The 14,085-nt window shown below is 38.1% G+C and overlaps 1 protein-coding gene across 1 annotated transcript in view; it reads right to left on the reverse strand.

Annotated features, from left to right (window-relative positions):
• The window catches only part of PSD3 (pleckstrin and Sec7 domain containing 3), a 405,283-nt gene that overhangs the window by 19,822 nt on the left and 371,376 nt on the right, over window positions 1-14,085 (reverse strand). The window contains exons 12-14 of the mRNA XM_018576857.1: window positions 13,141-13,211; window positions 3,167-3,324; window positions 1,411-1,555 (exon numbers count right to left, since the gene is read on the reverse strand). Of these exons, the coding sequence (XP_018432359.1) occupies window positions 1,411-1,555; window positions 3,167-3,324; window positions 13,141-13,211 (374 nt within the window). The remainder of the gene's footprint in view (window positions 1-1,410; window positions 1,556-3,166; window positions 3,325-13,140; window positions 13,212-14,085) is intronic.

The raw sequence follows: 14,085 nt of genomic DNA on the forward strand, positions 1-14,085 counted from the left end.
AACCACACCTCAATTTGTAGGAGCTCCTAATTGCTTGCCACAAAACTGAGGCTTGCTGGAAGAGGGAGAGGTTCTATGGGGGCTGTCATTGCAGATTTTTCTTTTGCCAGTGTCCAGTTACCTGGGGATAGGATATAACTCATGGTCTAAGGCTTAAAGACCCTCTGCCCTTTACTGTACAATTAAGAAATAATACTTTTTCATACACTCAGTGATAGGATGCTCTTTTTAAGCAAATACTGTTTGTTTTCGATAATGCACATCTAATGCTGAAATGTACACTAGGGACACATGAAAAAAAAACAACTCCATGAAGCAAATTCTCCAGCATTTCTACATGGCAAAAAACAGTCACAATATTCTCCCACTCTCATGACTAATCTAAGTGATAACAAAAATAAAACTGCATATTATTGTAAATAAAAAAAGCTGAAATGAATAAATGAGTTATAATGATCAGGGATTTTAACTGAGGTTTCTCAATCCTGCCATGGGGTTTGCAGATGCACCTTCAAAGGTTAGCCCCTTTTATTGTAGACATTCCCACAGTCTAAAACAGGGCATGTTTAAACACATTTAAAATTGGCAGAGTATTTAGCAAAAACATCTAGTATAGTATAACCAAGAGCTGTATGTACAGCTCTCCTGACTGATACAGAGATCTTAATTTGATCTTCATGTGTAAAACTGGGCAGCCTGAACAGTTCTACTCTGTTGCCCGCTGGCAGCTAAATGTTAGCAGTTTCCTTGGCGTCTTCTATAGGGCTAACAACTAATTCTGGCTACCAGCAGAGCAGCACACTGGGAGTGGAAGCATGCAAGCTGATGGATTTTACATATAAAGATGTTTAGATTGGGAGAATGTCATATATTTAATTACACTAACTTTATCCCAAACTGATAAAAGGTTTGAGGCAGCATAGACACTTAGGGGTTCATTTATAAAACTTCCCCCTGGCATATAGCTGGGCAGATACCATTTGCATGGAACCAGCTCCACTAGATGGCGCTGATGAGTATAGCGATTCCTAGGGGTGCTGGTGCAGTGTGAATGGTATTCACCCGGCTATATTTATATGTGTTATATGAAGCCAAATGCTTTCTTTCAATCTTTTAGAAACCCAAATCCTTCATGAATTTAGCATTTTTGTGGCAGATAGGTAGATATTTCCCTGAAAATGATGGGTAGATAGTCAGCTGGATGCCACAGATATAAAAAAAAAATCAATCTTGAAAAAGTTCATGAACAATCCCCACATAATATAGCTTAAGGCTCAACAATAACTTAAGAACACAGGGGTTGAATTATGAATCCAGCAGCCCTTGCCCATGGCAATTAATTAACAATTAAAATTTTTCATAAAATAGCCCATAGTATTCTCTGCTACAGAAAAGGGTGGAGCTACAAACCTTAGATAGTTTGGTGGTAGTAGCAGGGAGCAATGGGCGGCTGAATTTTTTCTGGGATCCTATGGCTGCTGGAAAGGGTGGAGCAGAAAACACTGCTGCCACACAGTTAATTTTGTTAATCCATGACTCCATTTCTTCTGTGCTCCTAGAAGGAGAAAAAACCCAGATCCTTATATAAGAAACATATACACTTAATAGCTCATATGCAAGAAAACTGCAAGTTTCTTAAACTTGAACGTTGCATTTTTTAAAGATTTGTTTAAACACCACACCAGGGGTATTCCAAAAAGCTGTACATAAAGCAACAAGTATATGCATAGAGCATAAGAAACACATTTCCAATATCAACCAATAACAGATTTACCGTATTTTGCGCTCCAAAACACGCTCCAAAACACGCACCTGACCACAGGATCGCCGCTGCTCCTTTCATACAAGTGATCTAGATCTACTCAGATCACTTGTATGAAAACGAGCGGCTCAGCTTGTCAGGAGCAGGGCTACATGTACAAAAAAAAACGACTCGCCCCCGCGCCTGAAACTGCATGCCCCGGGCGCCGGGCAATAGGGATTCCCTCAGCTCTCACACATTCGCTCCATAAGACGCACAGACATTTTTGCCCACCTTTTGGAGGAGAAAAAGTGCATCTTATGGAGCGAAAAATACGATATGTTTACTGTGTGCAAGAGTGTTTGCTATGGCTTCTCATGCCTTGCACAGCATTCAAGCCCTTTGCTATAGAAATTAACATTACTATACTATTATATGCACAGCTGTGTTGTGGAGTAGTGCATAATATGTGTGCTTTATTTGAAAAAACAGAAAGGAATATGTAGCACTATGCAAGTATTCTTCGTATATTTATACATGATTAAACATGTACTTTTCTGCATTTATGCTCACCTTGAAGCTGTATCATGCTACAGTATTTAGTGCAATCTGAGTGCACAGAAACCTATGAAAAATGTTGAATACTGCCCTTCAGTTGCAATGTGCTTCCCAACGGTTTTACAGGGCTACAGACCAGTGCACTCCATATTCCACTCTCCGCCAAGATGAAAATCTTGGTTCTCCCAAATGCATCCCCTTAAGATGCCCCTTATTAGCCTTAAAGCTATTAACATTTACAGCGTGTTTGAATCCGGCGCTCTAGTTGCAGCTGATGTGAAAAAAATGATTTATTACAGGTACTTATACAGCACCGCCAATGTACGCAGCGCTTTACACAGTGCACATTCACATCAGTCGCTGCCCTCAAAGAGCTTACAGTCTAACGCCCCTATCTCACATACAAACAGGGCCAATTTCAGACAGGAGCCAAATAACCCACCAGTCTTTGTAGTGTGGGAGGAAACTCATGCAAGCACAGGGAGAACATGCAAACTCCTTGCAGATAGCGTCTTGACTGGGATCAGAACTGGGGACCAGTGCAGCAAGGCAGGGGTGCTAACCACTACACCGCTGTGCTGCCGCAGAAAAATCATGGTTACACATCAGCTGGCTCAACTTCTAGAGGTGACACAAGATGGGAAGGGGGTGAGTGATACTGTAGAAATACTGCCCTGGACCCTTCATTTGAAATTTAGCAGAAATGATAAGACATTATACCCAGAAAGGTTTTACTACGATCATAAACAACATATTTGTCTGAAATGTTATGTGATATCATCTGACATATTTCTAGGGATTTGAGAACAATGCAGATAGAAATTTCATCCAATGTGCTTTTGTGATTAGCATAATTAATATACTTACTGTGCTTGAAAGAGGAAAACTCTCCAGTCTGCTGTCTTCAGTTTGAGGACATTGGGTCTTTTCTCATAATCTGTCGCCTTTGAGGCCAAGGCGTGATGCACACTTACAGCGTTTTTTAAATCATCTTCAGAAAGAGCTTTCTCTGGCTTGTATTCATCCTGTGTTTTAAAAGGAGTAAATGTTATTAAGCAAATAAGTGTAGGGTAACCAAACATATTTCAGGAGTCCGAGAAACTCTCCCTTCCTCGAGGCTTACAAGTTGGCAAGAGATAGGGTAACTCTGGACAAAGCTTATTGAAAATAAATGTATAGGGTATGCTGCTGTAACAAATCAATGGTCAGTTGATACTACATTTTGGTTAAAGCTTCTGCATTAGTTAACTATTTATAAAAAAGGGATGGGCAAGCACATGCAGTGCTACCTTTATCAAAATTTAAAATATGTATTCAAATATACTTTTTTCATTTCATGCAACATAAAGTGGTCAGCATCTGCACTAACAGCTCTGTGGAAGATAATGCATGCAAGAAGTGCATGTCATTCAGGACATGTAACAGACATTTCATGTGAGAGAGAAATAATGAAGTGTCATAAAACAAAAATGTTATGTTTGTTTCAGCAGGCCATTTTAACATCTCTCACATGGCATCTTTACATTTCTATACCCATTTTGCCCCTCTAAATACCTTTGAATAGATACTGAGAAGCTTATTTACACACATTTCCTGTATGTCTGTGTTCACATTTCAGTGTGCCTTCCTTGTCCCCCTTTGTAGTCACACATACACTCACAGCACCACACCTCCCCCAAATGTCCCTCCCACATCCCCACCCACATCTCTACTATTCCAGCCCCACTCAGCCCTCCTACAGCCAAGCTTATTGTGTTGTGGCGGAGGGCAATGTTGGAGATGACCCAGACACACAAAAAAACCCAGACGAAGCTGCTAATCAGAAGAGGCAGGGATATGCAGTGTTTTTAACCTATTCAGGACCACAATATGTATATAAACAGCACAGTCCGGAAATGGTTCTACCAAGATCACAGCTGCTGCAGCAGCTGAAATCTTGGTACTCATGTTTTTGACCAACGCCCTGCTGTCATATACAAGTGTTTGGGTGGCTACAGAGCCGCCTGATTACTTGTGTGTAGCTGAGAAGTGTGTGCCCCCCCTCCTCCTCTGTCGGCTATCCTGGGCTCTGCTGTCCCCTGTAAGGGCCTGGGAACCAGCACAGAAGGTGTCTGTGACTTAATTGGAGGGAGATCACTTCCAGTGTCTGATCTCCCCTCCAATCACTGAAACCGGAAGCGACATGGATTTAGTCACTTTCAGCTACAGGCTGTAATTTTTCTCGACTGCTGTGGCTAGAGAAGCAGCTGATGAAGCACGTTCTGTATTTAATTTCATAATTTGGGGTTCATAGGTGTCTGATGTCTCCATAAAGAGGACATGTCACTTCCTCAATGCCATCACAGAGGGGTCTTGTTAGCCCTCTATGTATACGATAGCAGCAAAGTTAAGTGTAAAAAAAAAAAAAGCTGAAAAGATGTAATTTTCCTATAAGCAATAAACCCCCCCACCCCCCTAAAAAATGTAAAGCCCCCCATCCTCACATATAGAAACGCAAACATGCGTCAGTTGCACCAACGTAAGAAAATATTGATTGTGCCACACGTTACATATTGCTGCAAGTATTAGAGTGTGAGTAATAATTCTAGGGCCATCACTCACTGTAAATTGATGAGTGGTAAAGGTCTTTAAAGTGTTGCCTGTGGGCAATTTTGGCTACTGAAGTTTTTGCCACTTTTTGCCATTAATTTCACAATGGTTGTTCAGGATAGCTAATGTGATGCTGGTGCATTTAGCTCTCTCATTTACAGAAAGAAACCCTTCCAACTAGATCCCAAACCCTGCTTGAGTGGGGCAAATGGCTTGACATCCATTATTCATCCTAACTAGTTTTACAAAATGGAAGTTCACAACATCACAACACAAGATCACATATTAACAAAGAAAAAATAAAAACATCTGCTAACCCTCCCTGTCTACCCTTTGCAGATAGTAGAACAATCATATACTGGGCACATTCCTGCACAGGTTTTTCAGTGCCCCTATGACATTTGCCATAAACAGCTCAATGAGATAAAGGTCCCTTGTAAACAATTACAACAGGAAACACACTCTAAGAATATAAATACTACAAGTATGAATTTGCTATAAAGTATGTGTTTAAAACATGTACTTTAGTTGAACCATGTGACAGTGGGTAGTATGGTAGGAAGATTCAAGACACATGTCAATGATTTATTGACCATATTTACTTTGTCCTTTACAGGATGACCTACCTCACCTTTCACCTACAAAATGGTTTTATTTTGTTTAGCCTATTTTGTGTGGCTGGATCAATAAATCACCATCTTTTGCACTGAATTCTGAGGAGTTTTCTCATCCTCCTATTTAAAGAATCATATAGAATGACCTAGATAAGCATTCACATAGAATCTGTTTATCCCTTTTTTAACTAATTTAAAGGGCACTATGTTAAAAACCTGTACAGCTATTATTTGTCATCTGGCTATCTAGTGGGGAATTATTTTCATTGCATTAACCTTCTCATACATCTAAAAAGCATCCCTGATGGGAGAAATTAGATGTTTACAGGTATATCCAGTGTTAAATGCCAAGCGTCCAACTGAATCAAAAGAAAAAAATGAATCAGATTAAATATTTGTATTTTTAAACTATAAAGGGAAAAATAATTTAATCACGTCTCGTCTGTCAATGACCGAAACTCAATATCCGGTTATCAGACATTAGCAAACGATCAGACCAGCATCAGATTTTGCATATACTGTAGGATGCAACCTTTTATAGACAATAAACCAGGGAACCATTCTAATCTTTATATTGTCCTCTAGGAGCAGAAGTTCAAGGCTATTTTATTGTTTTTTGACTGAGTGTAAAAGGGTGAGAACCTCTGTCAGGTTCTTGTTGCAATGATCCACTAGGGTGACTGTCTCAGAGACATAACAGGAAATACTGGAAATCTCTTTAGTGCCTTTGACAATGGTCACCAGTGTATGATGCCACCTGGAAAAAGTGGCATCGAGTGTAAAACTTGAAAAAAAACCCTAGCACTTTTGTAACTCTTGCTCATACTATCTAAATTCAGATTTTGGCTGCAGTTTTTACTTTTTAAAATATTGGATACATAGGAAAAATAAAAAGACCAGCACTTGTTTCTGCAAGTTTTTGTGATCTGCATACAATGACTGTTGCTTGCAGTGCACTAAATTCTAGACACTGGATAAACAGTATCTCATGTGCATGGGTAGTGAAGTTGTACTGAATATATAATTCATGTTCATAGCTCACAAAATCCATAAAGAGTCACTTTATTGTTTAAAACGGTTTAAAAAAAGAAGTGTCCCACCAGCCGTCATGAGATAAAAGCCTTGCCCACCAAGCATAGAGGCAAGAATCCCCATAGCACCTCAACAAAATGATCTCAACCACAGAGATCTCCTTCAATGTAAAAATCCCCAAAATCTGAGATGTGCTTCAAGAGGAAGGTTACCCAAAGAATGGACCACCTCTCATAAAAGCAATGCTGATAATGCTGGTTTTTCAGCAACCCAGTACTCCAAAACAGCGGTGCAGGTAAGTGGCTGGTATTATGCCAGAGCCAGAAGCTACTAGGGCTAGGGCCAGGAAGCAAAGAGTTGTAAGTTATGATGGGTGGTGTGGGGCGGTCATCAGTTTGTTTAGACTGCAACTTAAAGTGCCTGTTGAATACTAAAAGAAATACAGGCAGGTGTTAACAAAAGTAGGTTCCAGCACTACACACATAGCATTAGTAGACTCTGCTTTGGAGTTCTTTTTTGTTTAACATGTTTAAAATATTTAGAAAAGGAGTTGTAGGAGATGACTGAAAATCTGACACCAGTAAGGATTTTATATTATTCACTGATCAGTATTTATATATGTAAGTTAGAACCCTAATTATTATGGAAAATAAAAGACAGGAACCCCCTTTTTTTATTGGGGTTGATGTACTAAAGAGAGGCTGTTCACCTGGCAATGAAAATATTCACTGAGCTTAATAAATAAAGCAAAGCTGTGTTCACTTCAATCCACCGGTCAAGTACTTGCAAACATACTGTTTTTTTCCTTAACTTTCCTCACTTCCGTAGGAATACAGGTACACATTATTTACTAATATTTACTTTGCTAGGTACAGTAAATGGCCTTCACGCCTGTAGTAAATTTAGTACGCCCAGTATACTTATATTTGCCAACTAGTCTGGACATAGTAACACTTGTGTATGCATATATATTTTCATATACATTAATAAAGTATTTGCTTGCAAAGATTTTTAAGGACAACATTAGTAAACCAAGATAGCACAATGTGCAGGCATAATATTAACATAACAATATATAATTAATTCTTATGTCTGTTGGGAAATTGTGTGGCAGATGTGGTACAATGCCTTGGTTAAGTCCCTAGATAAAACACTGTAAAAAGATGGGTCCCTGGAGTTCCCTGGAGTAGGGTCTTACCAATTGCAGCTATATTAATGAGGAGACTATTCATAAATGCCAAACAGAATCCATGCCTTTTCTCACTCAAGCAGCACTAATACATCTGCTTCTGTTCTCAGACAAAACACTAGACCACTTGCTGAGCAAAACTTGGCTTTAATACAGAGGCCAAGGGATTGGCATCATAAACACAACTGTGTGTGAAGGTGAAAAGAAAGGATATTTGAAAAGCAGATCAATTAAAATGAAAGTTTAATTTGTGCATTTCAAATACAACATAGCTAAAAGAACAGGCGAAACAGGGAGAAAAAGGACAGTGTGACACAAGTGATGTTAAAACGGACAAAAACAGATTTCCAACAGTAAAACATACAAGTCTGGATTAAGGTGTATCCAAAATATTACAAAGGGTAAACATAAAACTAATAAAGTTATTAATTTTAATTATCTATGGACTACATATTATAAATCGGAGCAATTCAAACTGAGCAATGTCCATGGTTTTTAATTTCATGTTCAGCCATAACTAATAAGGGGGCTTGGAAGGTGAAAGGGATGGGGTAAAAGTACCACTTTTAGAAGAAAAGTCAAGATTTGCTTATAACCTTGGCTGCCTCTATCTCTGGTAGTTATAATTTTCAACATATGCTCAGTGTGCCTAAGTTTGTGACAAGTTAAAGTGTATTTACACTTTTCCAGCCAAATTAGGATAACGCCTATTTTACATTTTATTCACATAGCATATTAAAAAAATGCTCCTTACACTTTACTTGCTCTTTCCTGAAAGTGTATCTCTAAACTTAGTGTTCCTCTGAAAAACAAGGGTGGGGAGTTACTTTTTAGCCTAACCCTGTCTGTTTCTGTAGGATCTCATTATCAGTTTTAAACTAGAGTTGAACACCATCTGTTCTAAGAAAGGGTTGAAGATCTAGAAGCATTGTCAGGATCAGGAAGCACTGCCCCTAGTCTTTCTATGGGGACAGCCAGAGTTTCCTGTCACTTTGAAAATGTAGAGAGCAGGTCCAAAGACCTGCTATACAGACACATCTAAAAAGGTAAGAAATGTTTTTTTTTTAAACATTTGTGGTTATGCTGTATGTATGGGAATACATAAGAAACATATAGAGGAGTTTTCTCAACTTTCTTAGCAACAGTGGAAATACACTTTAACTTAAGTCTGGCATATTTTAAAAGTGCTTACTTACAAGTATGCTATAGCAAATGAATATATCACATTCTTTCAGGTTTATTCTTATCAACTGTTTTAGGTTTCAACCCAGGAGCTATAGAAACCTTCACAGGTCAAACAAAGCTATACACGCCCTCATGTACTGCGGGTGGAAGACGAACACTGTCTGTAGTGTGTCTAATACACTACTTACAGGAAGAGGTGAAAGATGACTAACAAATTAAACAGTTACAGCAGTTCCAAAAAGTATTATTCAATAGATTTCATTAAATGATTAATTTTGTTAGACCTTCAAGCAAGGGGTGTTTTGTAGAGTAATTACCAGCATTGTTAAAATCTGTTCTATCAAGGGAAATGAATAGAGACATTGTTTAAACACATGACACTCAGCATTAAATCAATGGTCTTCAATGTAAAGTTCTAATTCAATTCTGATGGTACAGCAATTCAAGGCAATGGTCTGCATTAGACCAATTAATACATAGGATAGTATTCATCACCTATTCATTATAGAGGAACAAAGAATCAAACCCACTGGATTTTTTTATAATAGATATTCAGCGCTGAAGTACACAAGATAATGACCTGTCTATGCATTGTGGTCAAATATATTTAGCTAAATGACTTGGAACAAGCTGAATATCTATATTATAAAAAAGGAAGTAATCAAAACAGTGCATGCAGAATATATTGCTTTGTATAAACAGAAACAGTATGTTGGCATTTAACTGTTTCTAACTGTGCCCCTACCACAAGCAGGAATTAAAGACACACTCCAGTCAAAATGACACAATTATAAATTGAGCCTTGAGAGACAATTAAGAAGCACTTTCTGTCTGCTCTATGTTTTAACTTTTTATCCAGCGACAGCTGTAGTATAACAATGGTTTCAATACTTTCTAAGGCTGGCCATACACTATTCGTTTTTCGCATTCAGCCCAGTGGAGGAAAAATTATACTCTATTGTTATTTTAATGTTAAAATGGCCAGTGGGGATCCTGTATAAAATACAGCCTAGTACAAATGATTCGATATAGTACATGTAGGTACTTCAATATTTTTGGGGATTTTTTTCTGAAAATAAATTATACTCTAATATTAATTTCTAGATTTTAAAATAACTAGTGGGGGTCCTGATAAAATTGTGGCCTAGTACAAATAATTAAATACTGTGTACATAGGCACTGCAATGTTTTACAGGCTTTTTCTAGGAATAAACATGCTAATGTTCATTTCTAGATTTTAAAATGGCTGACGGGGGTTCTATTCAAAATGGGGCCTAGTACAAGTGATCTCAATACTGCACACATAGGCACTACAATAGTTTGGAGGTATTTAAAAAAATTCTAATAATGCAACAGTGAAAAAAAAACACCCTAATGTTATTTTTTTAATTTATTAAAAGGTGGCTGGTGTCCATTCTGTACAAAAAACAGCCTAGTGAAAGTACTGTGCATTACAATGATATGATGGGCTTGGGGTTATTTTACCACATTATTTTCTACGCTCCAGCAGATGCCTGCCTCCTGCCTGGTCAAGGATGATGCTACAGACAGCAGGGTGGGGTTGGGAGACTTTGGGCGAGGTTCACGCCTACCCATGGCCCCATGCTGAACCTCTTACTCGCTTGCTGTGCCAAAAGGTAAGCTTCTCAAACCCCTTGTCAGAGTTTTCTCCCTAATGCTTGATGCTGCAGATGGTGAATCTTGTGGATAGGGGGAAGGTGTAACATTAAAAACAAGGAGCAGGAGAAGTGCAGGCAGGGTCAGACTCAGGCAACGGCAGAAGAAGTAGCCACTGTGGTCTCTGCAGAAGGAGGGGGGAGGGGAGGTGCAAAAGAGGCATGACCTGCAAACGATGTGGGTGAACTAGTTTACAGTTCATGAATGGGCTCTTTGGTGCATAGTTATATGTTTCCTCAGACATGTGGTACCTGAATGGCTGGTACTTTTACCACGTCTGATATGCTGCAGACCACAATAGTACTGTTGGCAGCAGGGACCCAAACTGCAGAGCTCTTTCAGTTTGCTGTCTATTCAAGCACTTGTAGTAATGTCCTGATGCTAGCTAATTTCTACTAGACATATACCTGAAGTCTTTATTTTAAATATTTTGTGAATAATTGGCAATACGTGGGTAGGAGTTTCAGGAAATGTAAAAAAATAAAAATAAAGTTGTGGTTTTGAAGAGTTCTGGTGCACTCTGCTTTGATGTTTTATTAAACTTTTAAGATAATGCAGTGTGATATTGTGGAAAAAGAAGCACACAAACTATATTATCAAACAGCTGTGCAACTGGCCAGTTTGTATGAAGTTGAGGGTTTAAACATTTTTTTTTAAATTTCCTATAGCTTTTGAATCTGTCAAGGCTGGAACACCTACCTATTAATTTCTGCCGGTTAAAAAGCTGTCACATCCAAGACTACCTAAAAAAAAGCAATATTTTTTTTCCTACTTATTACAGTAAGTCATATAGAAGTGCTGCTGCCACTATATTAAAGAAAAGCAATAATGTAAAAGTACAAAAATGTACAACACATTCTAATCATGTGACGCCAGCATACAATTTAAAGGCATCTCCCAAGCCTGTAATTGAAAGGATTGGTGTTTTCCCAATTTCGCCCCTGGAGACACATGAAATGGTGGGCCTCTTCCCACTGGAAGATACTTTTAAATGTTTTTTATCCATTGCACATGTCCCTCAGGGCAATGCCTACCTCCCCATGTCCATGTAGGCCTTAATAATGGCCAAAGTTGATCTTCCAGATTCCCCCTCAATAAATTTTAAGTTAACAATTTTAGCAATTTACTATGGGTTTGTTGAATAGCCAGCAAACTGAACCAAGCATATTCACTAATTAGTAGTCCTCAGGGTTCGGGGTTGAATGACAATGGTCTAACTACTGTTAATTATTGTAAGAACACCAGTCCCCAGCTGAAGAGTGTATTGGGAATTTTTGATTTGTTAGGTGTCCTGCTCTGCCCATGTGCCACCCATGTTTCTTTTGCTAGTTTTAAAATGATTCAAATGATTCAAGCAGATGCCTTTTTTGCTGTAATTTGGTTCAGACACACACTGGGGCTTCTTTGAGTGAGTCCAGATGTCTGGTCTGTTTCCGTACCTTTAATCCCTTTACTGGTGTGTCTATAAATACTATGGTGCTGGAGTATGGAGAGGTTAGTTCTTAACGCCAGGTGTGCAGTGGAAATGATTTGGCCATTCCCTGCTCTCCTCTGCACAGAATGAACATGAAATGCTTAGCTCTGAGCACTTTTTGGGTTAGAGATATCAGTTCCTGGTCAGCAGAGCCACGTAAAGAGGAGATATGTGGCACTTACCTGGCTCTGATTTGGTTGGGCAGAGTACAGCGGAAGCAGTAGGGGTCTAGCAGACCCTAGCTGCCTCCATAAAGAAGACTTGTCATGTCCATTTTGAGGCTTATTATATTTGGTATCTGTTTCCTTGACACAGTTTTGTCCTTTATATGTAACAGAAAATATTGCGTTTTTGTACAATGAAAGTAATTTCAATATATTTCTACTGAAAAGACAGATTAGACAAACAGTAGCATAAATATTGAGTGACATTTAGGGGTTTTAAGTACACTTTTATGTCACAGATTCACATATTACTATGTGTGTGAAAAATTGAAATGGGTTAAGCAAAGTGGTTAAGAAAGGGTTAAGGAAAATGGTTATAGGTTAAGCATAACGGGGCTACCTTCAGGTAAGCCTGCCCTCAACTTATTCATTATTGCATATTTATCCTTTAGCTAGAAACTCAAAGTTTTGAGTTAGAAACCACACTTCATAATAATGTCTTAACACAGTGGTGATGGTGTACTTAAAATATATGCAAAAAAAACCTGGTTTTAACCTAAAATGTTGGAACTGTTTAAATAGGATGCTTGTGCTTACTAAGTGGAAAGTGTTTTTTTTTCTTGGAGGGTGGATACAAAAGTACCCACCCTCCAGAAGGAAGGACAGTGTTGGCACAAATTTAGAGATGATTTGAGGATCTACAGCCAAGTGATGGACAAATAAGCTACATTTTTGTTAATAGTTAAGGCAATTGAATACATTTTTCAAATTTAACTCCTGAGTTATAAGGAGTAATAGCTTAATGTCTACAATTTCACTTATAATGCCAATTATTAAGGGATATTATTGCATAAACAATATTTTTTTAGTGCCCAAACTCATGCATACCTGTTTGTAAAGAAACTATAATGTTTTACCTTTTGCAAGTAAAGGACAGTTCCCTTTAAAATAGCATAAAACGTTTTCCATCCTCGTTTTCCCCTTGGAGCTGCAGGGAGAAACAAAAAACATACATATAAGTACTCATTCCCTCTGTAATATTTTTTAAATTGTATCATATCAATGATCCTTACTTTTATGATATAAAATGCATTTAAAACTGTTGACATAATAAAAAGTGTTCAAATACCACTACATAGACACCATCACAGTGTCAAAACAAGCTCCCTCCCCTCAAGTGCTTTTATCCAGTTGTAACCGATAACAAATAGTTCTGTTTGTCACAGCATGACTAATTTCTACTATTTGTTCAGACATTCTATTTAACAAATTAGAAGAAAAAATATGTACAGATTATACATTTTCAGTTTTAGCAATAAGCCGCTACTAAATCTGCCCTAGCTAATGGTTTAATAAAACAGAAACACAGAGCCTACCACTGCTGACCGCTCCTTCTTAAAATACTAGTTCCCTGGCTGTCATGCTGACCCAATAGCTTCCATGCTTTCTGACTTAGGTCAGGACTAGATCAAATTACTGACTTAGATCAGGACTTCACTCTGACTTTCCTGTCTTGCATGCTTCTCCCAGGTCAGTATCTCAAAGTACTGAAGCCAGAGGCAGTCAGGTAACTAGCATATTCCGGTGGTAGCCATGAATGACTGTATCTCTCCCATTACAGGTTTCCTTTAAGAGCAATATCTCTCTACCTATTTGCAAATACCTATATGAAGCAGGAGTAATATAACTTATTAATGATAATCTGTAGCTATATGTTGCTAATATGCTATTGGCACCACATATAACTTATATAGAAAAACCACTCCATCTGCATTAATTGTTGTATATTATACACTGATATTTGTATGTGTAAATATAAATATGTATGTATGTGTATATATATATATATATATATATATATA

Source organism: Nanorana parkeri, unplaced genomic scaffold, assembly GCF_000935625.1.
Source record: "Nanorana parkeri isolate BGI_ZX_2015 unplaced genomic scaffold, ASM93562v1 scaffold78, whole genome shotgun sequence".
Classification (NCBI taxonomy): Eukaryota; Metazoa; Chordata; class Amphibia; order Anura; family Dicroglossidae; genus Nanorana; species Nanorana parkeri.